Source organism: Vicia villosa, unplaced genomic scaffold, assembly GCF_029867415.1.
Source record: "Vicia villosa cultivar HV-30 ecotype Madison, WI unplaced genomic scaffold, Vvil1.0 ctg.000244F_1_1_2_unsc, whole genome shotgun sequence".
Lineage (NCBI taxonomy): Eukaryota > Viridiplantae > Streptophyta > Magnoliopsida > Fabales > Fabaceae > Vicia > Vicia villosa.
In genome coordinates this window covers 54,496-80,803 of record NW_026705095.1, presented here as the reverse complement: position 1 = coordinate 80,803, position 26,308 = coordinate 54,496, and the positions used below count along the sequence as shown (strand labels likewise).

Below are 26,308 nucleotides of genomic sequence, written 5' to 3'. Positions count from 1 at the left end.
AAAGAAAAGATGATATGTAGTATAAAAAATAAAAAATAAAAATGTTGAATAATAAAATCAGTGTACATAGCCTAACAGCAACAAAAGAATGGTGCGGTGTTATATCCCTTTAGAGACAAAGTCATTTTCAACACAAAAGGTGTGTGCATTGAAAGGAACCAACCCTTTTGGCTTCTTTTGCACTAACCAAAAAGGTAATCCAGTGAACATAGACACAAGATTCTTATATTGTTATGTGAGAAAATTCCAAGCAATATTCCATTTAATATGCAACAGAGATTTTCTCAGTTCACACCTAAGTCTGAACTGAAGTGAGAGGTAAAGACGTGGGTAGGATTTAAAATTGGAAAGAGCCAAAGTATTATTTAATTTATTGTTTAGACCATGTTTGATGGTACTAAAGTAATAAACTCTTTAATTAGGGACTAAATTGGTAAGAAAGAAACTGATAAAAGCAATCGAATAAAATAAAATATGCTTAAATTAAAAGTGAGAGGCAAAACTCATACATTTCTCATAAATTTTATATATGTGTAATTTGAATGTTTGAATTATATAGAGAACAATAATGAAAAATGTGAATCCTCATCTTATAGATGAGGTCTGTTTATATACTATGTATATCTATAAGCGATTAAGCGTCGACAACGATAAACTCTCTAACATTCGACACGCACACCATTACGTGACTTTTTGTCTTCTGCTTAGCTTCCACGTGTCTTTTGTTTTTGAACTACTGCAAACTGCTACTAATGTCAACAACTGTCTTTAAATCTCTTGACTACTTTTGACGGAAAATATCTTCAAGTCTTTTAAGTGCCCCTATCAAGAATCAATTTGTTTCTTGTCTACTACTTGTAATTTTGGCGTCAAAACATGATTTATCGATCTGTGTTTTAGCATGTGTATTTATCTCACACTCCCATTCCAGTCAAATATGTTTGAGTCGAAAATCATAGACTAACAATAAGATCTTAGGCTTTGACTCCTTTATAACCAATTTTACTATCATTATAATGCATGTCTCCCTATTTGGCTAAGGGCAGTAAAGGAGAATCAAGCCATTTGTTTCTTTGTCTAGGACCTGCCAATTACGGCTTATATTATACTCTTAAAATTATACCAATGGATTGAACTGTATCGACTATCAATTAGATATGCAGCTTTGTGTCAATCTGTTCGATTTGACCCATTTATGTTGATCCAAATCGGTATTGTCCCATAAAACGCTTGAAGACCAAGGCGGTCTCTCCTGAATCCGAGTATAGGTCAGACCCTAAATTTATGGACATGTCTAACTTTACTTGCATCTTATTTTCGAATGAGTATAATCTATTCATTACAAAAATAAATATTCATGAATGTCAAATAAATATGGAGTGAAATAGAAGGGAAAGTGACAAAGTAATGAAAAGGATTTAGCTTTGAGTGGAAGAGGGTGGCTATTTGCTTCAAAGGTTACCAAACATGATTATGATTACATTTCACTCAAAAACTTCATCATCAATAAAAGTTGAGATATGCTTAGATCTTTTATATATAGTTCACATTATAAAAATCAACTATGTATTCAAACAATTTGAGAAGAGAAAGAAGATCAATAGTTTTATCATAATGGCATGCATGGATAGAGCATCTCCTGCTCTCAAACAAATACTGCTCAAGCTCTATCAGTAAGAAAATTTATATTATAGAATCTTCTTAGTATATTCATTTGATTTATGGTTAATGCTCATTTAGAAAATGATGTTAAAGTGCTCATTCATCACTTAACAGTGCTGAGAAGTCCATTGAGATTGATCACCATTTATACGAATTCGGATCAGTGGAATACCATATTCAGGTGAAACTCACTAACTGTGTATATTTGAATTTTCGACGAGTTTGACAAAATCAACACAAGGAATTTCCAATAAGAATTGATTATTTCTCTATTACTTTACAGTCTCAAGCTTCTAATCCTATAGTAGCCTACTTATCAGTATCAATACCTCCTCTTTGTCATGGTATCCTACCAAATAATCTTTCTCCATACACCATTGAAATGGTAAAGGGAATCTGTCCTAATGTTGTGGAAATTGAAGAACCTGCTAGAGAAGGATACCAGCTTACTTTGAAGCTTAACCTAGATCAGATTCCAAGAAATAAAGGTTTGTTTCCCGTAATTTATTCGCTTATGTATGATTTTCACATGCTTAACTTAGATTTTAACCGGTCTGACGTTCTGCACGATTCTTGTATCAGACTATGTCAAGGTCATTGAGGATATTTCGACAGTTCAATCGGTTATTCTGAGTTCACAGCTGAAAGAAATATTGTGGAATGTGAATTCTGATGATGCGTCTCCGGGAATGTACAAACCCATCAAACTAGTTTATCATCCGAGAGAACCCTTCTTTGTCATCAGGCAGGTAATTCCTATGTAACCAAATCTTTGAACTTTTCATGAAGAATGCCATAGAAGAAAGCTAAGAACACTAAGATCGTATAATTCATGATGCATACAGCCACAGAGAATCATAGCAGTATTCCCAATTCGTTTCAGAGAAAAATCAGATATCGTTATCGCAACAACTTTCTTTCAGGTATGCAGCTAGCTTAATGAAAACCGAGTAATTTATTTTAAACTCGATGTGCTTTCAACTCAATTGTTTTAACTACCTACGACAGGAGCTTATGGATGTTGGAAATTCAGATAAATGGACAAAGACACCCCCTTGCACCTGGTCAGCCATTCCTCCACCAGAGTTGAGAGGAGAAGCTTTCGAGGATTTGAGTACCAATGGAGGGTTTTTCTCTTTTGGTATACTATTTTCTTCCAAGAACTACTTCCCTACAAGCCATAAATTGATTACACTATCATAGTTTTGATCTTTGGTATTTTATAGATATCTCTGCTCGGCATGTTGAAGGCAAGAGGCTAGACAAAACTGTCTGGAATCTATTAAATTTCAATACCTATGTTAGAAACCATGTAAAGGTAACAACAATAATAATATTGTTTTATAAAGAATATTTCCGATTGAAATTTTATGATATCTTTGACCGATATACGTTCTGCAGAGCACGAAAGGTTTCATACACAGACGGATGAGGAAGCGTTTGGAAAATTTGGTTGAGGTACACAAGTATCTGAGTTGAACGATAAGCTGATTGTTTGAACATAGATTTCTGTAAAAGCAGTATTGAAATTTTATAGGCATTGACTATAAATAGCTAAAACATGTTTGATAAATGCTAATCCTTTCATCATACTCGCAGGTTTTGCACGGAACAAACTCAGAAGAAAAAGAACAAGCCAAACAAGTAAAACAACGTCAAGGTCTGCTTTCTGCTAAACACATTTAAATACTGATGAGAAAGTTAACAGAACTGTTAATTTACAATTTCTATTCAACATGCAGGATCTAGGTATACCATGAAACTAGTAAGATCATCGAAACACACTATGAAACAAAGATGGCGCACGTTGGGAAGAAAAATAAAGAGAATTCATCTCCGACTTAAAATTCATGGATTTACACGATTTCGCCAACGTTGGTTGAGGTTCCCGAAATTTTCTTCAACAAAATACACAAAATTGGAGTAGATATTTTTGCATTTATTATATCTTATGTAATATATGGACTCCAACTACGCTAGAACATGTTCAGTGCACTATTCGATAAAGTGTGTTGTATAGTTATTAATTTTATCCGACTTTAAACTACTGCATTGTAAGCAAAAGAGAGTATATTCATATCACTAGACAATACATGTATAACAGATTTGTGATTCTGTAAGTTTTCTCCAAATGCTATAACTTTCATTGATTATAAGTAAACATATATATTGTTCAAAACATCATATGACATGATGAAACATTGCTTCAAAATCGAGTAAACAACAAACTAAAGAAAAAGCCGGTAAGGACACCCTAACCTGAAATTTCAAAAAAACACTAATGATCCACATTGCAATTTGCAACCTTTCCTTCATTGCTGTCATCAAAACAAAATCATTTGCATTCCACTTCACCCCATCTCAACATCACACATCCTCGTACTCGTGGATTCAAGCTCAGACAGCAACGGTCCCTTCACCTCGCCGCATCTAAAATTCCTTTTACCTGCCAACACTCCAAAAAATCCAAGCCCCAAAACCAACACCACAATAGCATGCAAAATGAACAACAGCTCCATCATAGCAGAACCTCTCAAACTATCCTCATCAAGATCACACAGAACATCCACATTCTCCATCTGAGGTGTCAAACTCAAAATCGAAATCTTCTGACACCCTTTTATCCCAAAAGTATTAGTATACAAAGAAAACCCAATTTGCAACAACCATGTCCCCTTGAAAACCAATCCACAAGACAACAAAAACTCAGCAAAGAAAGCAGATGGCTTAACAGACAGATAAAAGCATGTAAAAGCACATACAAGCGTCAATCCACCTAACAATCCATAAACAACACCAGCAACACCTGAAATCCCTTTATCCATTACAGAATACTCCATCAGAAAAACAACACCACCAAAAATAAAAACAAAACTTTCAGTAATACGTACTGAGTTAACATATTCAATCACAATGATCAATATGATCAAGACCCAGAAGGCTAAAACAGCGAATGATTGTTGGAAGAATGAGAATCTGTAAATGGGGTGGTGAGAAAAGGAGAGAAAGAGAAACAGTTCGGAAATTGATGCTAAAGGTAAAGCTATGAGAAGAAGATAGAGATCGAGATTTTTCCATTTTGGGTCGGAGAAATACCAGAGCTTGGATCGGAAGTGAGATGGATTTTGAAGGTAGAAAGAGGAAGAAGAGAGTAAGCGATGAATGCCAATGGGAAAGAATAGGACAAAACCAGAGAAATTGGTGACTAATGATGCCATTTTTTGAGGATGTTCTGTTGTTGTTCTTGTTGTTGTTTCATTTCATTTCATGTCTTTCTTGTGGCTCTTTTTGGTTAGGGAATTTGTCAAAGGGAGAAGAATTGGTCTTTGTTTTATGAGAAATATTATGCTTACACCTGAATTTGACACCACACGGTATCATATACATTTCCCATTTAATTATTATTTTTATTCAAATTGAATTCTGTGCCACACTTAAAAATAAGCTTCCATGCTCAGGTGTAAGCATACGGTGTATGTTTTCAAGTGTAGCTATAGCATACCTCTTGTTTTATTTGCTACTTAATTAGTATTTTCTAGTTTTTGTGTGAAACTATTTCCACTCCAAATCTAGTTGTGTGAAACTGTACTCTTCATCAAACTAAATTTACATGTTCAGCCACATGTCCCCTAAAATTATTGCGTCAATATTAAACTCTTCTTGCAATAATTTGGTTTCAATAGAGTCACTCGGATCATACTTTTTGTGAAAAAATCAAAATAGAGGTAAACAAGACATATTGTATTACATAGACCACAAAAGAAGAGGTCTGCCGTGATTTGATATTTAAAAATTCAACAACAACAACGATATACCTAATTTAATATATATTTATTTTTATTGACACTAAAATTTATCAAACTTTGTATTCCATTAGAAAGTAATGATATATGACAATCCTTAATGATTAAGGGTCGTAAGAGATTTTAAGATAAGTTTTGGACATGAGAGTTAGCTCAAATAAGAGGTGAGGAGTTCTGTATACGTGAATTTCTGTATCATAATGTAATTGTTTTCTAAACTTCAATTGTTGAGGTATTTATAGCGTTCTTGGGCCTGAATTCTAGACTTTTTTGAAAATAACAACTACCATTGAGAGGATGTAAGATTGGACTGTTTAGCCACCGTTATTTCGAAGAATGTGGTCAAATGATTCCTCTCGTACCATAATGGAATGAGGACACGTCATTTCCCCGTTTTCCCATGTCGAGCGACTATTTCTAGAATGAGGTGACGTATTCAATAAAGAGGTCGGCACATATAGTAGACGGACGCCCAAACTAGAAAATGGGCAACCAGGAAGGCGTTACGGGCTCAACTAAAGTTCCTTTCCCCCGCCTCGCCCCTTTAGAGTCCCTTCTCTGTAAAGGACAAAATCTTTTTATATTTTTCCTTATTTGGACGCCACAGAAGGGACATTAAATGGAGCATTTTACGTTGGGCTCAAGTTGAGTTCCTCTGACAAAACTTTAGTTGAGTCCCTCAAGCAAGACTCTCGTTGAGCTTACCTACCATTTATTCTCAAAATGGATGCTACCTTCCATAGGGAAAAGTAAGATCTTAGGTTCTACTTTTGTGCCTTACTCTGGACTATTCATGTCCATCCCTTTATAAGGTAACTTGTTCCCTTTACTTAAGAAAACATGTGATCTTTGTGTTATGCTTACTTTTTTCCACCTTTTTCATTATGCTAAAGGGGTGGGAGAAGTATACTCTCAGAGGGAGTAGAGTATACTTTCTACTCATGTGAGGGGGGTTTGACCACTCTAAATTTTGTCTATGTGTTTTCTCTTTTACCACCTCCTTGAGAGATGTGTTGTCATCATAAAAAATAGGAATAATATGGATCTATGCGCATGCAGGTATGAAGTTGATGATCCTGACATTGGTGAACTTATTGGTGTTTTCATGACGTACGACAACACTTATATTTGTCAAAGTCGGTGGTAATATCTTTCCAAATCTTGGATAATGGTGATTAACTTGGATATTTCTCAAGCCTCATCAAGTAGAAGATTCAAGGTTCCAATGAAGTGATTATACGATCAGCATATCTGGAAAGGAACTTGAAAGCGTTAGAGTTATGAATGAGAGGAAGTGTGAAAGTTTTTTTTGGTCGTGTCTATCTGAGTGACCTGAGTCTTGTGAAAGTAGGAGAGTAACTCCTAAGATACTAAGGCAACTCTCACACAGACACACACAGACATACACATACACACACACACCTAAAATACTTTTAGGTCTCTCTTTACTTTAGAGTTATGAATGAGAGGAAGTGTGAAAGTTTTTTTTGGTCGTGTCTATCTGAGTGACCTGAGTCTTGTGAAAGTAGGAGAGTAACTCCTAAGATACTAAGGCAACTCTCACACAGACACACACAAACATACACATACACACACACCTAAAATACTTTTAGGTCTCTCTTTACTTTAAAAAGTTACCTAAATATGTTTTCAAGGCTTAGCCAGTTGATTAGGAGACTGTCCGCTTGATTAGGACCATTTTTTCAACTAACTAATCAGTTAGATCTTGAACCTAATCGAACGATGATGCATATTCGAGTCTATAATCGATTGTGACAGTCTCTTGATGACTGATAACAATCCTATATCAAAATATTCCATTTTGGGTTACAATATTCATTTATTTGAAATACCTAATCGATTAGACTCAAGACCTGATCAATTAGGTGAGTTAATTAGTCAATGGATTGTTTCTTTTTTTATCGAAATCTTCTCATCTATAAGGAAGGTCTCTCTTCACTTCATTTCACACCAGAATTCTGAATTTCTCTACTTCTTATCAATTCAAATCTTCTATCTCTCTAAAATATTTACTTTTCACTAAGTTTCTTTAGTGCCTTTTGAGTGAAATTGCTTGTGAATAAAGAGTTGTACTAGTGTCGTACCACTATTGTTATTTTCAAGAGAGCAATACTCTTGAAGAATTGAGTTTGGTTCTTGAGTTAAACCATTTGAAAATTTATGCTTGGTTATAAAACTCAGTTTGAAAAAGTTTTGTTTGGCTATTGAGAATAGCTCGTAAGATCTTTACATGTGTCGTGAGTTCAGCCCATGCAAAAGCTCACTTTTGGTTGGGGATAACCTAGTGCAAAATCTCTTAATTCGCTTGTATCAAAGGTTTGTGGGCATAACCTGTAAAAGCTCAATATTACGGTCAAATCTCAAGAAGGTCTCTTAGGGATAGGAGTAACCCAACGTTCGGCTGAACTTGGATAATTGTCAGGTGTCATCTCTCTAATTCTTATTTATAATTTCAGCTATTTACTTTACTGCTTTAATTTTCCATAGCTTTTATTATATGATCTTAAAATTACTTACATAATTTTCTATTGAAGTATTAAAACTTTTAAATTAATCACGAATTTTAAATACTGCGATTCACCCCAGACCTGTGTTTGGAGTCATGTTAGGGACCAAATAGTAGTAAAATTCACATCTTTTATTGGTCCCTTTTAACTAATTTCTATTCAAATCGTATGGTTTTAATCACACAATAGGTAAATATGTAATTAGTCTTGTTTTAATTCTATTTGAGTAGGTATTTCACTTTCATTGCTAGTTTTGTAGAACTTCACATCATGAATTGATCAAAGAGGATACAAGCGGAGATAATGCAAGAAGGCTGCCAAGAAATCAAGGAAGAAGTCATCATCAAGCCAGTTCGCGCCGCGTCCAGATTTTGGCGCCGCGAACTGAGTGAAAATCAGAAATGTCCAAGTCAACTCAGTTGGCGCCGCGTCCTCCTGTTGGCGCCGCGAACTGAGCGAATCCAGCCAGCGTGTTTAAGTGAAGATTCTGACTTTTGTGGAGGCATGTGAAGTGGTGGCGTGGTAGACAACAAAAGAGCACTTTTTTGGGCTATTCACTTCTATTGGTCAATTGGGTGGCAAAAAGGGATGGCAATCATTTCTCCTTTTGTCTCATTAGAAAGGAAATGAATGTAATTTTGATATCTTTAGTTTTGAGATTTTCAGAAGGACACATTATCCCATTACAGAAAAACAGTAGAGAAAATTAGGTTGAAGGCAAAAACGGGATTTCATATCTTTGCAAGCTTTCTATCATGGTGATGAGTAACTAAACAACTCTCTTTGCTAAGATTAGAGGTAGCTATTCCTTTTACTCTATGTATCTCTCTTGAACATCTTTGTATGTGAATCTTATTGAATGAATGTAGAATGAATCTTTTGTTTTAAACTCTTATATTTGATCTATACTATTGTAGAAATAGATAGTAGAAATTCAGTTCTAGAGATTTATTCAAGTAATGCATAAGTTGTAGAAATAGATTTATGCATTGATTTTCTATGTGTATTGCTAGCCAAAGATTGTTAAAATAATGTCTTGAGTGAAGAAATTGCCAAGAGATTATTTTAACAATTATCACAATATTACTTAGACATAAGTATTATTAAGGGAATACTAGATTATGTTCATGATATTTAAATTCACATACTTGGTTTGATCAGATGCATGAATTTGGAATAGTGAATCCTAATCTTGGCAAAGTACTTTTTATTTGAAGAAAATTACATTTTGTCATTTGTGTCTTATTTCATCAAATCAAGATAAATTCTAAAACAAACCAAACCAATTTTTAATTGTCAACTTAAAACAATTACAACTATAGAACGGCGGTAATATCACCCAATCTCTGTGGATACGATACAAAAATATTTGCCTTGAAAATACTATTCAACAAGTCACTTATAGAACAATGTTGAATGCAGTCCTAACCAATATTCCAATTTATTACTTCTGATTTTATAAAGCTCATAACGAAATCCTAAAGGAGATAATGATGTTACAACATGTGTACCTTCGGGGGTGGAATAGGAGAGAAGAAAAAGATCAATGGGCTATTTGGTCCAAAATATGCATGGCTAAGGAAGAAGGAGGGTTTGGTGTCAAGCATTGTGAAAGATTTAATCTAACTCTATTATGCAAGTGGCACTGGAGAATGTTGAATAAACACAATGTTATTTGATTTGGTTTGATGTCTTACATGTATGGAGAAACTAATGCCAAAATGTCTAACGCCTCAATGCCAATTAATGGAAGTAAGGATTCCTTGTTGTGGAAGGATATTAGATTAATGGGATTATCCCTAGTGGAGGATCAAAACTAGTTTTCCAACTCAGTTAATTGTAAATTAGGGAATGGTATAAGTATATATTTTTGGAAGCACAAATGGTTAGGTTTTGTACCATTAAGCTCACAGTTTCCAAAATTGTTTTTGGGCTCACTCATCTCTCCCCAACTCCAAAGTGATGGAAATGGGAGCTTGGATTGAAGATACTTGGGTGTGGGATTTAGAAATGGATCTGAATGTCCTTTTGGATGTAGAAGGTAGTCAATTGGTTATGTTGATGGAGATTCTTCAGTTGGTGCAACCAGGGCCGGCCTTGGGCCAAGGCAACCAGGCCCACGGCCCATGACCTAAAAAATCGAGGCTTCAAAATCGGGAAAATAGATAAAAATTAATAAATAATATATAATAAATACAGCATTTGCTAAATCCTTAATGTCTAGTGGTTGTTTCACAATGGTATGAAGCTTGACCTTAAAAGGTGAATATTTTTGGTTCGATCCATGGAGAAGTAATTTTTACAATACCATTTTTTATTAATTTTCTAAACCATGGCACATGAACGAAAACGAATATATCAATTTTTACAATTCCAATTCCATCTTTTTGTCTTTTTATGTACAAAAATGGCACATGAACTTTTTTAAAAAAAAATTGTATTAATATAACTAAAAAAATCACGTATGGAACTTTTCAATTTTTTAAAAATAAATTTTGATTAATATATATAAATTATATTTATTTTATGTTTACAAAATTTATTATATGATAAATTCATTTTTTATTAAATTTATATGATAAAATTTAATATATTATTATTGAGATTAATTACTAAGTACTGTCACTCTGTAAAATTTTGTACACATGAATCATAACCACCCACTAATACGAATTAATAAATAATTAAATTAAAAATAAAATATAATTTACATTTAACGTTCATTAAAAAAATAAAATATAATTTACATCCAACGTTCATTATTCACTGACGGTGTAAAACTTCTTTGCACATTCCAATTAAACTCATTATTATTTGTGTCTAGTTTTATTATTTATTATTTTATAAAAAAATATATTATTATATTTTATTTTATATTAATAAATTAAAATTTAAAAAATTTAATATTTGCCGGGGGCCTTCAAAAAGTCGGGACCGGCACTGGGTGCAACCTAAGAGCATCTCCAATGGTGCACTAGTGCAGGAATAACATTAGAATTATTGATATCATACGTATTATATTAAAAAAGGATATAAAATTGATAAGTAATGGCAATTTTGTAATTAAAATAAAAAGTTTAAGTATTCGTCATTGACACCAAATTTTTAGAAAAACCGGTGACTAATATAAGATACTTTTAAAAAAAAAAAATTATTTAGTATACGATACCTGATTTTTGAAAAAGAAGTATAAAGTAAAAAGAGTAACCACATAGATAAACATAAATTTATACCTGATTTTAAGAAAATGAAATGTGATAGCTAAATTATTATTGAGACACTAAAATTTTAAAAAACTTGTGCCTCACAATTCAGAGAGTTAACCCTTGCGCTTCAAACATGACTCTCGCTTGAGAAAAACCTAGGAACTTGCTTAAAACCCTTTTCCCCTCAATCCTGGGTATTCACTATTCACGATAAGTGTTTCACGATTCCACCTCCTCTCTTAATATTTCTGCCAATCAATCAAAATTGGGAAGTCCTCTTAGAAAAAAGTTTAGAATAAAAAACCCTCTCAGAAACTTGTTTTGAATCACAAACGTGTTCATAAGCCCTCTCTTTTAGGGTTCAATCTTTCTCTGAATCGGAATCGCTAATCAATGTCACCTTTGATTTAGAATCGCATTCATCATCTCTCCATTTGTTGAATCTTATAATCGGTGTTCCCTCTTTGTTTTAATGCATTTCACGGCGTCGTGTTAATGAAATAAACCGTCGACGGCCGAGATCCTTATGATAATGGTATGTTCTTTTACTATTATTATCATTATTATTGCATTTTTTTTCGTTAATTTTGTTTATCATGCATTTTTTTTGGAGAAATTGGAGATATTATTTGTTATGTTATTTTATACTTGACATCTTGGTATTGGCTATGTTATTTGATATTTTTGAGTTCACTAACTAACAAACACTTCTTGACAATGATATTTAGAGAATTTAGCCACGAATCTGCCTCTTTGGCGAGCAGTCCTGAGATGTGTTTACATGTTCAGGAGTTTAAATTGAGGTATTTTTTTCTTCAGAGTCATGTCAAAATGTGGATGTTGGCTTAGAGGTATTTAAGGAGAGGCTTCGATGAAGCAAGTGTTAATTAGACTATTCTATTCTAATATTTTTCTCCTCTTGACTAACTTTTGTGTTCCCTCTTTTCTGTTGCAGTTCTGGGTTGGGGTAAGTGTTGTGGTCTAGCTTCTTGTGTTGCTCTGCTACCCATTATTTGAACCAGTACAAGACAGTTTTGTTCTGGCCTCCTCAGGTTCTTCAGTTACAACTTGCTTCTCAACTTCAGTTTAGTTTTTGCTTTCGATTTGGGTAGTTTTCTGGTTTTTGCCTTTGGTTCGACTTTTCCTGGTTAGTTGACTGTTGCACGAGTTTTGATTTACATCATCGGTAACCACTCTCGTGCTTCTGAGGGGCTAACAACTTTTCTAGTTTAGGAAGATAGTAATAGCCATTTTATTTGATTTTGGTCACATGGTTTCTTTTGGTTAGAGATGACTTTGTGATATTCCTAGAGCAGTGTGATCCTTAGGTCTGTGTTGCAAATATGTTCCTTTGTTGCAACTATGTGGTACACAATCAATCCAATGCATAGGTTAGAAAAGATGTAGGTTCTGCTCTAGTAGAACCAGGCAGTCCTATTTTTAAATCTGTGATTACATTAATCATTTCTATACCATAAAGGTTGGATCTTCACCTTAAAAATTAGTACAATAAAGAGGTCACTATACCTTCTTTAAACTTGATTTTGTTTCGGCTGTCCATATAGTGTGATTGAAGTTGTTAAGATAATGTCATATTTTAATGTTTCTCATTCTACTAATTATTATGATTAATTTTGTTTTTTATGGGCATGTAAGTTTTAATTAGGAGATAATAAAGAAACATGTTGGATACTAAACTCTCATGCGTGAAGGAGAAAACAATGCTAAACTTTGTTCTGTCAAGGATAGGTTGGCGTAGCTACTGGAGAGCTTTGTATAACTCAACCGAAGAACTTGTGTATTATGCTGATGCAGGAAACTGCAAAAGCAGTGCATGTCATTTGTTTTTGATGAGTGCCAAGCCAAATATTTGCAACTACAAAAGCTAGAGTTTTAGATCAGATGTTTGTGGAGTTGTTTTGTATTCCAGCTTGAAGCATTTGCCCTTAATGTTTTCATATTTGGAGAGGTAATTAACAGACATATGGATGCTATTAGAAGAGTTTTAGATAGCAGAGTCTTGTATCATAGCTGGTTAGAGAGGTTGTGGAAAGAAATGTCTCAGGCGACAAGAACTCCTAGGTCATCACCATAAATGTTCTTTACAAGCTTCTAAACATCTTATGCTTGCACCCACATTAGAGTTAGCTTATTAGGTTGAGTTAACTTTTATATTGTATTCAGAATAACATATGTAGTTTTGTTTTTATAATAAGTATAAATGTTGTTGTTTCTCAATATGTTACTTCTAGATTTTAGAATATCTATCAATGTTAAAATTTGGGATTCTGTGCAAACTAGGTTGCACTTGATATGCGGACAACTACTTTAACTATCTTACAAACACATGCACTTCTATTTAAATTATTTTATACATAGTAAAGTTTAAAATCTAAAATGTGAATTTTTAGTGCCAAATGATGTAAATATATGAATGTTGTAAGAAGAATTTTATTTATAAAATAAAAAAGCTGCTTATTTAACAATATTTCTCTTTTAAAAAAAGTATTAAATATTTCCATTCAACTCCAAATTTCAACTAAAAGTAGATATTGAATATATTAATAATATTTAACCCCGGTTATATAAAACAGATGTTAATTATGGGCATGTAACACCCGTTTCTTCCTAAAATGTGTGTTGAATGTCAATATTTAATACCCAACTTCCTTAATAATTGGTCTTAAATGGGCTATTTACACCATTTTTAAAACAGGTATCAAATGTTCTTACTTACCATACCGGTAGCAATAACACCGGTACAAAAACCGGTATGAAATGTCCAAAAATTAGGTGTTAAATTCCTTTTTTGCACTAGTGGTGCAACTTACATTTGAGTTCTTTATTGATTTGATTGGGTACTACAATCTTTTAGTTGTTGCATTGCAATGCAACTTTACTATGACATGGCAAATTTTTTAAATATTTAATTATTAAATTAATGGTACATGTGGAGAACTCAATAGAAGAAACTACCATTGGAGATGGTCTAAGGCAAATTCGGAGGATGGATATATGTGGTGGAGAAGCAGGAGTGGGTTCTCAGTCAAGTCAAATTATTCAAGGTTGAATGAAATCGATAATGTATAGGGCATAATATAGACAACGAATTATTGTGTGAATTCAATTGGTTAGATTGTGGAAAACTGAGGAGACAAGCAAAGTGCAGTTCTTTGACTAACATGTTGCTTAAAAAGTTACCAACCAGACTTGAATTGGAAAGGAGGTGGTTATTATTTGTAGTCAAAACTTGGTATTACCCTTGTGCATCAATGCACAAGAAGATGTGGTATACACGTTTCTTTCCTGTTCCTTAATGTTCAAGTGTGGAGGGAGGTCTGTTGTTGGATTAGTGTAGAAGTGGTGTAAGAATCAGGTATGAATATATGATAGCCTTTCATTTAAACCAGTTTTGCTAGATGATGATTAGAAGGAAACTTAAAAATGGATCTCCATTGGTTTTTCTTGATAGCAATGTGTGGTCATTGAGTTGACTAGGAATAATATCTTGTTCAAGGGTGAGATTTTGAGAGTTGTAGATATGGTTGGTTTTATCAAAGTAGCATCTTGAAAGTGGTTTGTTGCCATTAACAAAGATCTCGAGGTCTATGTACGGTCGTAGTCACAAAATGCGTTTGTGTTTTGCATGATTTGGTCTTGTACTTTGTTTTGTAATTTTGTGGATCATGTTGTAACTTCGGATTGAGTATCTCTTGTCCTCCATATTTTTCGTTATTATTTCCTCTATGTTTATATAAAAAAAAAAAAAAAAAGAACGAGATGAAGTATTATATAGTACCATACATTTTCTTACGAACATAAACCATAAACAAAATAACTCAGCAACAAAAACATTTGATTAATGAAGAATGTGATACAAGATTGAAGGCCTAGTACACTACTAAACAAAATTACTTTAAAAAAAACTGTGTATTTTCAAGAATCAACCCTATTAATAAAACCTCCACTTTAAAAATCAGTAAAATAACCACAATAGTCCTCTTCATCATAATAAATTTCCAGTCCAATCAAAATAATAGTCAAAACCAGTTTGCAATTGTCTTGGAAATATACAATTTTTGATCTGCTCACAACACCTTTTCTTCAAACTTTCATCCAAATCTCCCTCCAAAACACATTCTAGCATGTCAAGAGACTCAAGAAGAGGACATCCATTAAGAATAGCAACAACCCCAATAGAATCGAGGGCAACTCCTGATATTGTAAGACTGCATAATCCAGGCATTGTTTTGGCAATAGCAAACGCCTCAACATTCTTGTTATAGAACATATTACCTCCGTATGTCAGTGATTTCAAAAGAGGGCAACAGCAACCAACAACTTCAAGAGAATCCTTTGATATGTGAATGTTATGTGAAATGTCTAATTCCACTATTAATGGAAGTTTCTTCACTGCTTCAATGAATCCTTTATCAGAAAGATATTCACAGATTATAAGCCGAATGCGCCTTAGGTGATTTGCACTGTAAAATTTAAATTATAAGTCAATTAAACAAAAACCATAACATAGTTTCAAATTAAGGTTTGAAGTTAATCATTCACCTATGGCCTATGTATTCTAGGAGCTTATCGTTTCCAAAAAAACCAATGTAAATGTCTTCTAGCTGGCCACAACTTTTCTGAACTGCATAACGACACATCTTCACCAAATCAACATCGCTGTACTTGTGGCGTGGATAGCGGAACTTGGACATATGAATGGTGCGCCACATGCAAGGATCCTTGCAGATATTCCACCATAGAGGACACACTTGACATGCGCTTGAGATGATTTCAATGGTGCCGAGCCTCTGTAGGATGTTAAGTGTCACATCTCTCGGAAGTTCAAGCCAATTTGGCTTTGTTGTTGTGCTTTCGCTTTCCACTTTCGTTGCTGGAACTGAAGAAGACGCCATAATCCAAGTGGGTGAGAGATGGAATTGCTTGATCTCTGTATAATATAAATAAATGTTTTGAAAGCGAAATGCAGTTTCCAATAAAGTTTGGGATAAGATTATTTTTATTAGCAATAACTCCTTCATAAACAATTACTAATAGAGACACCTAAACGTTTTGAAAACTGAAACGAGGATGCTAAGAAAATAGTGGATCTGTTTCCAATAAAACTATACTGCCTCCCTTAGTTTCAGAATAAATGTAATAATATAATATTATTGTATAATAATATTAGTATACTTTTATTAAATTAATCTTATAAATTTATTAAAAATATGTACAATAAGATTAATTTATAAGATTAAAGGAAAGCTCCACCACACAACCGGGTCGGACTGGAAAACGCACTCTACTTCAAGCATTTGACTGACGATCCATCTGAGACATAACAAGGAGCATAAAGATTTAGATCGACCCTCGACCAGACATAAACCCTCTCTTCAAGATAAACAAAAACAAGCTCACTCATCCATACAACCAAAACATGATCTGGAATTCATATACCACTGAGCCAAATAGTAGTCTACTCGTTTTGATCTAATGTTCAACTAATTCTATGACCATCTTTTTACATTTTCAGCCATTTGCTCCACTGATATCAGAGTTGTTAAATATTTTTTTATTTCTCGCTTTTTATTTACTCCAAATGCAAGCAAACCAAACTGTGCTTACTCTAGAATGAAAGTTATTTTAAATTAAATTTTATTTACTAAAATGACACTAGTAGAGTAGAGTAGAGGAAATACCGGGCGGGGGCTTCCTCGATCACAACTTCTCGCTTAGCTAACTGCGAGACAAGGATGGAAATCAACTCCTTATATAGAATAAGGAATCCATAAAATAATTAAACAGGCTTCAGAAGAAATTCCAGGGGGCTTATAAAAATTTTGAAATTCGTTGCTTTGATAGAAAAAATAAGCTAGAACGGAAAGATTTTGAATATAGAATCATTGGTAAAAAATTATCTCCTACTTTTGAATTGCCAAAACTTTATGTGAGCACTTTATTAGGATTGGAACAAGCGAGGAACGAGTGACCACAAACTTCGCTTAAGCACTCGACATGCAGTTAGCTTAAAACATGTTCATCATCATGTGGTCGAGCGAAGTTGATCATTGAAATGATAATTGATATAACGGAAGTCCAAGATATAAACTCTTTTTTAGGATTGGAATCTTTCAAAGAGGTTTATGGAATTCTATGGATACTTGTGGCAATGAATAGTAGTAAGCATTTAAAACCTTTGTCTATCAAAACAAATTATTTAAATAAATATAAATAATTTTATGATTATTACTCCCGGTCTCGAATATAAGCAACAACAAAAAAATTCGTTGGTCTTAAATATAAGAAAAAAACAACTATAATTATTACATTTAATATCACTATTTCCAGTATACCCCTACTTTTTTCACATTTATATGTTTTTAACTATTTCCAAAACAAAAAGTATAGGTAAAATTAAAAAGTGTATAAGACTTAAATGCATTTAAACATTTTTCTTAAAGGTAGGCTTTTTTTTTTATATAAAGTTGTTATATATGACCAGAGGGAGTATATTGATCTTTCAATTACATTATAAAAAAAATAAAACTTAACTATCTTTAAAAAAAACTTATAAAAGGAGAGGGAAAACACTTTACGAACAATGTTATAATTTATTATTATATAAATTTTTTAACTATATAATTTCACAAAACTTATGTTACTAAATAAAATCAAATAAATTAGTGCAAACAAAATTTTAATATTATTTATGTTTTAGCTTTTTTTAATTTGGATAGACATTAATTGAATTATTTATTTGAATATGTTCAAATAAAATAGACTTTTAAGTAGACTAAAAAGTCAATCAGATCTTCAAATAGATTAGACTTGGACCTAAAAATAAATCTATTTGTTGAACATGTGAATTCATACAAAAGATGGAATGGGAAAAAGTAAATTGTTTGTTTTAGAAAAACTTAAGTTTGAAAAAAAAAAATTGGGTCAAAATCAGAGTTGGAAAACATTTTAGAAAAGTTTTAGAATTAAGTAGCGGAAAATAAAAATCAAAAATAAAATGCAAAAAATATAGTTACTGGGAGATAGAAAACACAAGAAGTTATAAAGGTTCGGTCAAAAAGAAAAAGACGTAATTCACTCCCAAGATTTTGTTCTTTAGAGTATCCAATAAACTTAAGAGCGCCTTTTAGAATGTTGAACTCTCGAACCCCCTTATACAAGAAAATGGAGTTTGTGGCTAACTTCCAACCAAACAAAAACATGGAGAGATACGGTGAGTCTTTCTTTCAAGCAATTGATCGAAGCGGTTAGTCTCATTTTCACAAGGAACTTAGAGCGGTTAGTCTTCAAGCTTCCAAATAAAATTTTACACAGGCTGATCTTGAACACCGGACTAAACTAACGAACTGAAATTAATTGTATACCCGACTAATGAAGAACAAAACAGGGTTACTTAGAAACTATCTTCAAGCTTCTAAATTGATTTCAACACAAGGATGATCTCAAACCAGTGAAAGCTTCTAAACGCGTCGAGCCTTCGAATCGAACAGGGTTACTTAGAAACATTGGCGGAGCCAAAAAATTTAGGTAGTCTGGGCGAAAACTTTACACCATTGATTATTTATCTGTTTTAATTTTTACCCCTTATTTTTACTAATTTTGTCCCTAATTTTGCCTCTGGTTTTGTCAAAAATTTGACTATTAAATTGGAGGAAATACAAAGAAAATAGGGGTTGAGCCTAAGCGCGTGTCCGGGCTCGCTAGGCCTTGGAACCGCCCCTGCTTAGAAACGATCTCCCCAAAACTTAGCTTTTGACGGGCTTAACTTTTAACCCAAATAAATAATCCATAAATGGAGAATTGTTCAATCAAGGTAAAAACAAAATTTCTTTGTTGAACTTACAAATCTAACCTGAATTACAACTACCTCACTTGCAAAACGACTTTTTTAAAAGCGCTAGACTAAACTTTAGTAAGAGAAATTGACGCAAAAAAGGAAATCTTTTATAGCCAATAATGATAAGCATATCGATTGGCATAAAGATCCAATCGATTGATAGGCCTAAAAATAATCGATTTATAAGTTTTAAAAATCCATAAAAGATATACAATCATTTTTTATCATTAAGATGTTGTCCTAACTACTTAGACAGAAGTGTTAATCGATTAAAAAGACAAAAAAAATTGTCATGCAAAGCCATCAAATAATTACGCCGGTTATAACCCACGAATAATATGGTCAAATTATGGTCAAATTATAGTCATTTATCCCATAGTGAAATAGTAAAACACATTTATGTTATTTATGTTAAGAGAAACACTAATGGATCTTCTTCTTTTTTTAAATCAAGAAATATATTAAACTCAACAACCGGATTACGAGAGCAAACAATCCATCAAAGAAAATTACATACCGATTGTTTTCTAGCTTAAGTAAAACAATGGGTTATTGCTAAACTCGTAGAAATTACAATTGGGATGAGTAATTTTCCCGATAAAAGACCACCTCCAAATAAGAGCTTTACAATTCCACACCACATCTCTAGAATTCCAAGATGTATCGTTAAACACAACATCATTCCTATGCAACCAAATACTCCAAATAATAGCTAGCCAAATAACTCCTTCTTTTCCTCTTTTAACTTTCTTAACTCTACAAAAGGAACTCCAATACAAAAAACTCTCCTTAAAATCAAGGAAGTTAGTGTAACCCAATCCAATCCACTCTGACATTTCCATCCAAACAGTAGCGGTGTTACGGCAAAGCAAAAAGGAGTGTTGCAAAGACTCCGAAAAAATGTTACAAGTAACACAATCTAAATTCGAAGAAGAATTAAGAATACCTCGATGCAAGAGAGCGTCTTTGGTAGGAACTTTGTTGAGGAAACTTCTCCAACCGAAAGCTTTAACCTTTAAAGGAACATCAACCTTCCATAAAGCTACAAAAGCGGAATCAAAGCAATTTGCCGGACCAAAAGGGATATAATTCCTACACAATAAATTGTAACAAGACGAAACCGAAAAGACTCCATCGTCATGTTTCCTCCAAACAGCCCCGTCCGGTTGGTTAACCGAGACGACAACATCGTTCAAAAGCCATGCCAACTCCGACAAGCTAGCTGCCAGCACCGAAGGGGAAGTGTCAACGGACGAAAAAACAGAACCGGGGGCTGCTGGCGCCCCGAAAACAGTAGGCAAAGATATGCTTAGATCACCCCAAAACCATCTCCCATCTATCCAACCTCCCATAGCTCCAATAGAGGCATCATGCAAATGAGAAATGTTATATAGAAAAGGAAAGATATCCTTTAAAATACCCTTTTCCAACCAATGAGCATGCCAAAAAGAAATTGAGTGGCCATTACCTACAAAAAATTTACAGTTGTTAGCAAAAAAATCTACCGGTATTTTCTTCTCCAAAGAGCAAATATCCGCCCACCACACCGAGCTTAAACGATCCTTTGGTTTGTTCTTGACACCATAAAAAGCCCTTAGATTCACATCCGCATACCTCGCCTTCAACACACGGTACCACAAAGAATTAGAAGCCCCTAGAATTCTCCAATTCCATTTCAATAGAAGTGCATTATTGAAGTATCTTTTAAAAAGGTTAAATAATTTAAAAGGAAAAAAATATTTTTATACATAAAATGATCAGTTTAACATTTAAGGTTTTTTCTTTACCCACCACCTCCCTATGGGGGTCACCCCAGCGAAAACCTCATTTTACCCCGCTTCGGAAATGCATTTCCGAAATATTTTTTTTTCTAAATTTTTTCAGACTTCGGAAGTGCATTTCCGAAAAAATCCCAAAAATTAGGATTTTGACTAATTCGGAGATGCATCTCCGAAACAAAAAAAAATCTAAAAAAACTCAAAAATTAATTTTAGAATATTAATTAATTCACCTATCATAAATTTGATATTATTTATGAGTAATGAATAATAATAATTATATATTTTGATATAATTTATTAGTTATGAATAATAGTTATTATATATTTCTATCCTGATTCATATTTTAAAATTTAAAACAATTTTAATTAAAATAATTTCACTTACAAAATAAGTTATAATTTTTTATTTATATTTATAATAACTGTTATATATTTATAAAAAAAATGAGTGTTTTAATTTATATATTTATATAATAATTATAATAATTATTATATATTTATAAAAATTATTATATATTTATATATTTATATATTTATATAATAATTATAAAAATTAAAAAAATGAGTGTTTTAATTTATAATAATTATTATATATTTATATATTTATATAATAATTATTATATATTTATATATTATATATTTATATATTTCACTTACAAAATTAATAATTATGATTATATATTTATATATTTCTATTCTGATTCATAATTAAAAATGAGTTATAATTTTTTATTTAGTTTAAAAAAATTAAAAAAAAGATTTTGTCTTAATTTTATTTAATGAATAAATTTTATATTTAATTTTATATATTTCAAAATTAAGATGTTTTTGATTTATATAAGTTAGTAAAATAATTTTTAACTTTTAAATTGTTTAGAAATTTTTGATTCATCTTGATTTCATTGATTCCCCTTCATTTTATTGATTCACTTTCATTTTATACCTATTAATTGTATTGATTCACCTTGATTTTAATTTTTTAATAATTATTGAATTCTTTCGGAAGTGTATATCCGAAACATTCCAAGACCAATTTGGTTTTGGAATATTTCGGATATGCATCTCCGAAACACCCCTCCCAAAAAAAGTGTTTTCGAAAATGCACTTCCGATAACCCAAAAAAGGGGAGTTTTTGAAAATGCATCTCCGAAAACACCTTTTTTTTTTGTTTTCGGAAGTGCATTTCCGAAATAAGACAAATTTTGAAAAAAAAAAACGTTTCAAAAATGCATTTCTGAAGTGAGGGTATTTTGCGTTTTTCACCAGAGGTGGCCAAAAAAATAGGGAGGTAGGGAAAGAAATTTTCACATTTAATTAGAAATTATAAATTAGTCTTGCCAAAATCATCAATTTAATCACAAAATACATAATAAAGTAATGATGAATCAGAAAGACTAAAAAATATAAATTATTAAAAGAAAAATCAAATTCACAAAAAAAAAAAAAATACTAAATCACATTTGACTACTATGTTGAAAACTTGGTCCAACTTTATAAAAAAAAAAACTTTATACTACTTCTACTGAATGGGAATTCCAAAATGAGAAATACAATCATTTTCTCATAAAATAAAAACCAATAAAACAAAATTAATTATTATATCTTCGATTTTTTGTTTGCAAAATGAGAAAAGGGGTGATGCACTGACAGTGTAAAATATTTTTACACTGTCAACCAATCACCACCCATGTATCCAATTAAACCATTTTTTTATTTAAAAAAAACTTAATGACATGGCACCTTTATAATTTTCTATTGGATGACAGTGTAAAGTTATTTTACACTGTCAGTGCACTACCTTTTAACTCTTGCAAAATAGCCTTTAATTGTTGATTGTGATTAAAATAACAAATTGAACTATAAATAAATGGTCTACCAATCACCGCTTAATTTCATATATAATTTTTTTTTTCTCTTTTAAAATATTTGTTCCAATACACTAGTATTTCCTTTATTATATACTTTTATTATTTTGTCATTAAATTAATATTTTGTAAAATAAACAACCAATCAAAACAGTTTCTTATTCCATACTATAAAAGATTATAAAAACCCTAGATCAATAAATAATACGGTATCTTCTAGGGTTCTAGCAAGGGAAGTGAAAATGGAAAACACAACAAGAAAGCCAAATTGGCTTGAACTTCCTAGAGATGTCACATTAAACATCCTACAAAGGCTTCATACTGTTGAAGTAATCACAAGTGCATGTCTAGTGTGTCCTTTATGGTGGAATATCTGCAGAGATCCTTACATGTGGCGCACCATTCTTATGTCCGAATTCTACCATGCACGCGGTATGGATTGGGTGAAGATGTGCCAGTATGCAGTTGATCGAAGTTGTGGTCAGCTAGAAGACATTTACATACATATGTTTGGAAACGACGAGCTCCTAGAATACATAGCTGATAGGTGATGACCGATGTCTATTCTCGTAACTTTCGATTCATATCAACATATTTTGTTTAGATTGTTAAGATTTTGATTTGAATTTTACAGGGCGAGTAATCTAAGGCGTCTCAGGATTGTAAATTGTGACAAACTTTCCGATAAAGGATTTATTGAAGCTGTGAAGAAACTTCCACTGATTGAGGAACTGGACATTTCAAACAACTATCTATCTAAGCATTCTTTTGAAGCTGTTGGGTTATGTTGCCCTCTTTTGAAAACACTGACATACGGAAACGATGTGTCCATTGACCAGAATGCTGAGGCATTTGTTATCGCAAAAACAATGCCTGGATTACGCAGTCTTACAATTTCAGGATGGAGACTTACATCTGTTGGGGTTGTTGCCATTCTTGATGGATGTTCTCTCCTTGAATCTCTTAACCTGAAATCTTGTTATTATATGTCTTCAAAAAGTACAAGTTTGAGTCAAAGTTTGAAGAAAAGGTGCAGGGAGCAAATAAAAAAATTCATTCCACCTATACTTGATGGCAATTATTGTTACCCTTGTAATTTTGATTTTGATTGAAAATATTAGGAAAGAATTTGATTAAGGTTATAGGAAAATATAAATTGTGTGCTTTTTAGTTGTGTTCTTCACCTTAAATCCTGTATCTCTCTGTACTTGCTTGCATGTTTTATTTTCAATGAGAATATCTATGAATTCGTTGCTGAATTTTTTTTCTTCTGAAAGCAAGTATATTATATAGATAAAGTACTAGAAGTACACTACTAGGAGTACTCTTCGTCGAACTCGGTTAATACACTGTCAGTGTCAGCTGCTAGTAAGTCGTATCATGATCTAACAGTGTAACCGTCAAATTGATCTGACATCCACACAACACTGTCCCAAGCATCAATTTCTGGACCTGCAATAGGAAAAAATTCCAAGAAAGGTTCAACCTGTTCAGCGAAGGACCGTCTAAGGGAAATTGAATTCCAAAATTCTCCCACTGCCAAACATTGTTAATAAACCTTCCCAATTGATCCACCGTTGCCTCCTTGTCCAAACTGATGCAATAAAGGTCAGAAACAAATTGCTGAAACTGGTTTCACAATACTTCAACTCCTCTAGCGCCTTATGGGAAGAATCCATTGTATGGTTTTGCCTCAACAAAAGCAACCCCGGTATCGGTTAATGTTGTATGAGTAGAGGTTGTAGCTTCACCCTTCTTTTTAATCTCTTGCATAAGTGACTGTACATTCTCAGCCAGCAAGTCAGGGCACACAAAAGTTTGGATATCAACCCCTATCTCCGAAAGCAAGATAGGTGCCTATTGAGCTCCTCCAAATACAGAACTTGATCAATTGTAAGAGCTAGCATTGACACATTCTTGAACACTTCCTTTTCCTTTTGAAGACGGCGGGAAAGATGACATCTCCCCTTCCGACAACACCAAACGCCAAGACAATTGGCGCCTGACGAGTATGATACACTAGCTTTGCCAATTTCTCTTGGCGAATGGCTTCGACGAGTATGATACACTAGGTGGAATATAGTCTTATTTGTGGTGTGGTGGTACTTCTGAGACTATAGTCTTATTGGAAACATTGAAGTATTTTTCTTATGTCCGGCGTTTCACTTTTCAAAACATTATTTGTGAATTCTTTATGAAGGCATTATGTATGGTAATTAATGATGATAATTATAATCTTGTTCCAAAGTTTATTGGAAACCACATTTCACCTTTCAAAACATTTATATAAACGTTATCATGCCATTACATTCCTCTAGCAATATGGCGTCTACTTCGGTTCCAGCAGCAGAAGTGGAAAAGTTAAACCCAACAAAAGAGCCAAATTGGCTTGAACTTCCGAGAGATGTGACACTAAACATCCTCCAGAGGCTTGGTACTGTTGAAATAATCACAAGTGCATGTCTAGTGTGCCCTTCATGGTGGAATATCTGCAAAGATCCTTACATCTGGCGCACCATTCATGTGTCCAAGTTTGGCTATCCACGCTACAGCCTCGTGGATTTGGAGAAGATGTGCCGCCTTGCAGTACAGCGCAGTTGTGGTCAACTAGAAGACATTTACATTGATTTCATTGGAACAGATGAACTCCTTGAATACATAGCTGATAGGTGATTAACTTCATACATTCTCAATACACATATGATTCTGTTAATTTAACGTATTTCGATCTCGAACATGGTTGCAGGTAAACCATAGTTTAAAACCATATAAAGATTTTTATTTGATAGTAATAGTTTTTTATTTGAATTTTATAGTGCAAGTCACCTCAAGCGCATGCAGCTTGTGGAGTGTGAAAATCTCTCAGATATAGGATTTATTGGAGCAGTTAAGAAGCTTCCACTGTTAGAAGAACTCTACGTTTCAGAAAATTATAAACTTTCTAGGTTTTTTTATGTAGCTGCTGGTCTATGTTGCCCTTTTTTGAAATCACTGTCGTATGGCAGGATGGTTTCTGTTGAGGGCTTCATCGAGGTGGATGATGAGGCGTTTGTTATCGCAAAAACAATGCCGGGATTACGCAGTCTTAAAATTGATGGAGATGTGCTAACTTCTGATGGAATTGTTGCTATTCTTAATGGATGTCCTCTTCTTGAATCTCTTGACATGGCATTATATTATTCTATGGAATTGGAAGAAAGTTTCAATGAAAGTTTGAGGAAAAGGTGTTGTGAGCAAATAAAAAAATGTATACTTCCTATGTTTTTACAACCCTGCACTTTTTTAAAAAATGATTCTCATTGCGACACTTCAAGTGAAGATTTCGATGGATCTGATGATGGAAGTAACTTGGAGTATTATCTTGGTCAATTTTTATCTTTAGATGAAAATTAGGATGGAGATTCCTGAAGTACTAGCTAGTAGAATTTTGTTTAAGTCGTGTTGAAAGGTTAAAATTTTGTATCAGTTGTGGTTGGCATGTACAGTTTATTAATCAACTGGGATCGTCTTTGTTTTTCTTGCTGAAATATTTAGATTGTTGTATTATGTTTGATTAGTCTTGCGTTTGTATGATAGATAAACATTATTGGTTTTTTAAATGGTGAA

General features: G+C 33.0%; 6 protein-coding genes and 1 long non-coding RNA gene across 8 annotated transcripts; 4 read left to right on the top strand and 3 right to left on the bottom strand.

The window, feature by feature from the left end:
• Positions 1-1,524: 1,524 nt before the first annotated feature.
• Positions 1,525-4,458, top strand: LOC131625819 (actin-related protein 2/3 complex subunit 2B). Its single transcript, XM_058896649.1, has 10 exons — positions 1,525-1,673; positions 1,777-1,843; positions 1,946-2,150; positions 2,245-2,411; positions 2,508-2,585; positions 2,671-2,803; positions 2,889-2,980; positions 3,064-3,120; positions 3,262-3,322; positions 3,405-4,458. The coding sequence occupies exons 1-10, from the start codon at positions 1,615-1,617 to the stop codon at positions 3,587-3,589; spliced, it is 1,104 nt and encodes a 367-aa protein (XP_058752632.1). The 5' UTR covers positions 1,525-1,614; the 3' UTR covers positions 3,590-4,458.
• Positions 4,014-4,880, bottom strand: LOC131625815 (uncharacterized). The gene has a single exon (XM_058896644.1). It carries the CDS (start codon positions 4,878-4,880, stop codon positions 4,014-4,016), a length of 867 nt encoding a protein of 288 aa, XP_058752627.1.
• A 6,392-nt stretch (positions 4,881-11,272) lies between these two features.
• LOC131625811 (uncharacterized) lies at positions 11,273-13,765 on the top strand. Of its 2 annotated transcripts, none has more exons than XR_009290959.1 (3): positions 11,273-11,734; positions 11,928-12,050; positions 12,155-13,765. It is a non-coding gene; the product is annotated as an uncharacterized LOC131625811 (long non-coding RNA). The 2 variants fall into 2 exon arrangements; XR_009290958.1 differs by having other exon boundaries at positions 11,928-12,002; positions 12,155-13,611.
• Positions 13,766-15,016: 1,251 nt separating this feature from the next.
• Positions 15,017-16,127, bottom strand: LOC131625810 (F-box protein SKIP19-like). The gene is made up of 2 exons (XM_058896641.1): positions 15,763-16,127; positions 15,017-15,683 (listed from the first exon to the last, which is right to left on the bottom strand). Exons 1-2 carry the CDS (start codon positions 16,113-16,115, stop codon positions 15,206-15,208), a joined length of 831 nt encoding a protein of 276 aa, XP_058752624.1. The 5' UTR covers positions 16,116-16,127; the 3' UTR covers positions 15,017-15,205.
• Positions 16,128-19,164: 3,037 nt separating this feature from the next.
• On the bottom strand, positions 19,165-20,409 carry LOC131625814 (uncharacterized). The gene is made up of 2 exons (XM_058896643.1): positions 19,667-20,409; positions 19,165-19,222 (listed from the first exon to the last, which is right to left on the bottom strand). The coding sequence occupies exons 1-2, from the start codon at positions 20,407-20,409 to the stop codon at positions 19,165-19,167; spliced, it is 801 nt and encodes a 266-aa protein (XP_058752626.1).
• Positions 20,410-22,924: 2,515 nt separating this feature from the next.
• Positions 22,925-23,961, top strand: LOC131625809 (F-box protein SKIP19-like). The gene is made up of 2 exons (XM_058896640.1): positions 22,925-23,249; positions 23,337-23,961. The coding sequence occupies exons 1-2, from the start codon at positions 22,945-22,947 to the stop codon at positions 23,812-23,814; spliced, it is 783 nt and encodes a 260-aa protein (XP_058752623.1). The 5' UTR covers positions 22,925-22,944; the 3' UTR covers positions 23,815-23,961.
• A 1,063-nt stretch (positions 23,962-25,024) lies between these two features.
• LOC131625813 (putative F-box/LRR-repeat protein 23) lies at positions 25,025-26,095 on the top strand. The gene is made up of 2 exons (XM_058896642.1): positions 25,025-25,371; positions 25,558-26,095. Exons 1-2 carry the CDS (start codon positions 25,025-25,027, stop codon positions 26,093-26,095), a joined length of 885 nt encoding a protein of 294 aa, XP_058752625.1.
• The last annotated feature ends 213 nt before the right edge of the window (positions 26,096-26,308 follow it).

Bases quoted from the DNA above. Each gene is read 5' to 3' on its own strand.
- LOC131625819 (XM_058896649.1), top strand. From the start codon at position 1,615: ATGGCATGCATGGATAGAGCATCTCCTGCTCTCAAACAAATACTGCTC. The intron at 2,151-2,244 runs GTTTGTTTCCCG...TTCTTGTATCAG, and splicing joins TCAGATTCCAAGAAATAAAG to ACTATGTCAAGGTCATTGAG. The intron at 3,121-3,261 runs GTACACAAGTAT...TCATACTCGCAG, and splicing joins GTTTGGAAAATTTGGTTGAG to GTTTTGCACGGAACAAACTC.
- LOC131625815 (XM_058896644.1), bottom strand. From the start codon at position 4,880: ATGGCATCATTAGTCACCAATTTCTCTGGTTTTGTCCTATTCTTTCCC.
- LOC131625810 (XM_058896641.1), bottom strand. From the start codon at position 16,115: ATGGCGTCTTCTTCAGTTCCAGCAACGAAAGTGGAAAGCGAAAGCACA. The intron at 15,684-15,762 runs GTGAATGATTAA...TAAATTTTACAG, and splicing joins CTAGAATACATAGGCCATAG to TGCAAATCACCTAAGGCGCA.
- LOC131625814 (XM_058896643.1), bottom strand. From the start codon at position 20,409: ATGGGAGGTTGGATAGATGGGAGATGGTTTTGGGGTGATCTAAGCATA. The intron at 19,223-19,666 runs GTGGTCTTTTAT...GATTATTTTTAG, and splicing joins TGTAAAGCTCTTATTTGGAG to GCCTATCAATCGATTGGATC.
- LOC131625809 (XM_058896640.1), top strand. From the start codon at position 22,945: ATGGAAAACACAACAAGAAAGCCAAATTGGCTTGAACTTCCTAGAGAT. The intron at 23,250-23,336 runs GTGATGACCGAT...TGAATTTTACAG, and splicing joins CTAGAATACATAGCTGATAG to GGCGAGTAATCTAAGGCGTC.
- LOC131625813 (XM_058896642.1), top strand. From the start codon at position 25,025: ATGGCGTCTACTTCGGTTCCAGCAGCAGAAGTGGAAAAGTTAAACCCA. The intron at 25,372-25,557 runs GTGATTAACTTC...TGTGGAGTGTGA, and splicing joins CTTGAATACATAGCTGATAG to AAATCTCTCAGATATAGGAT.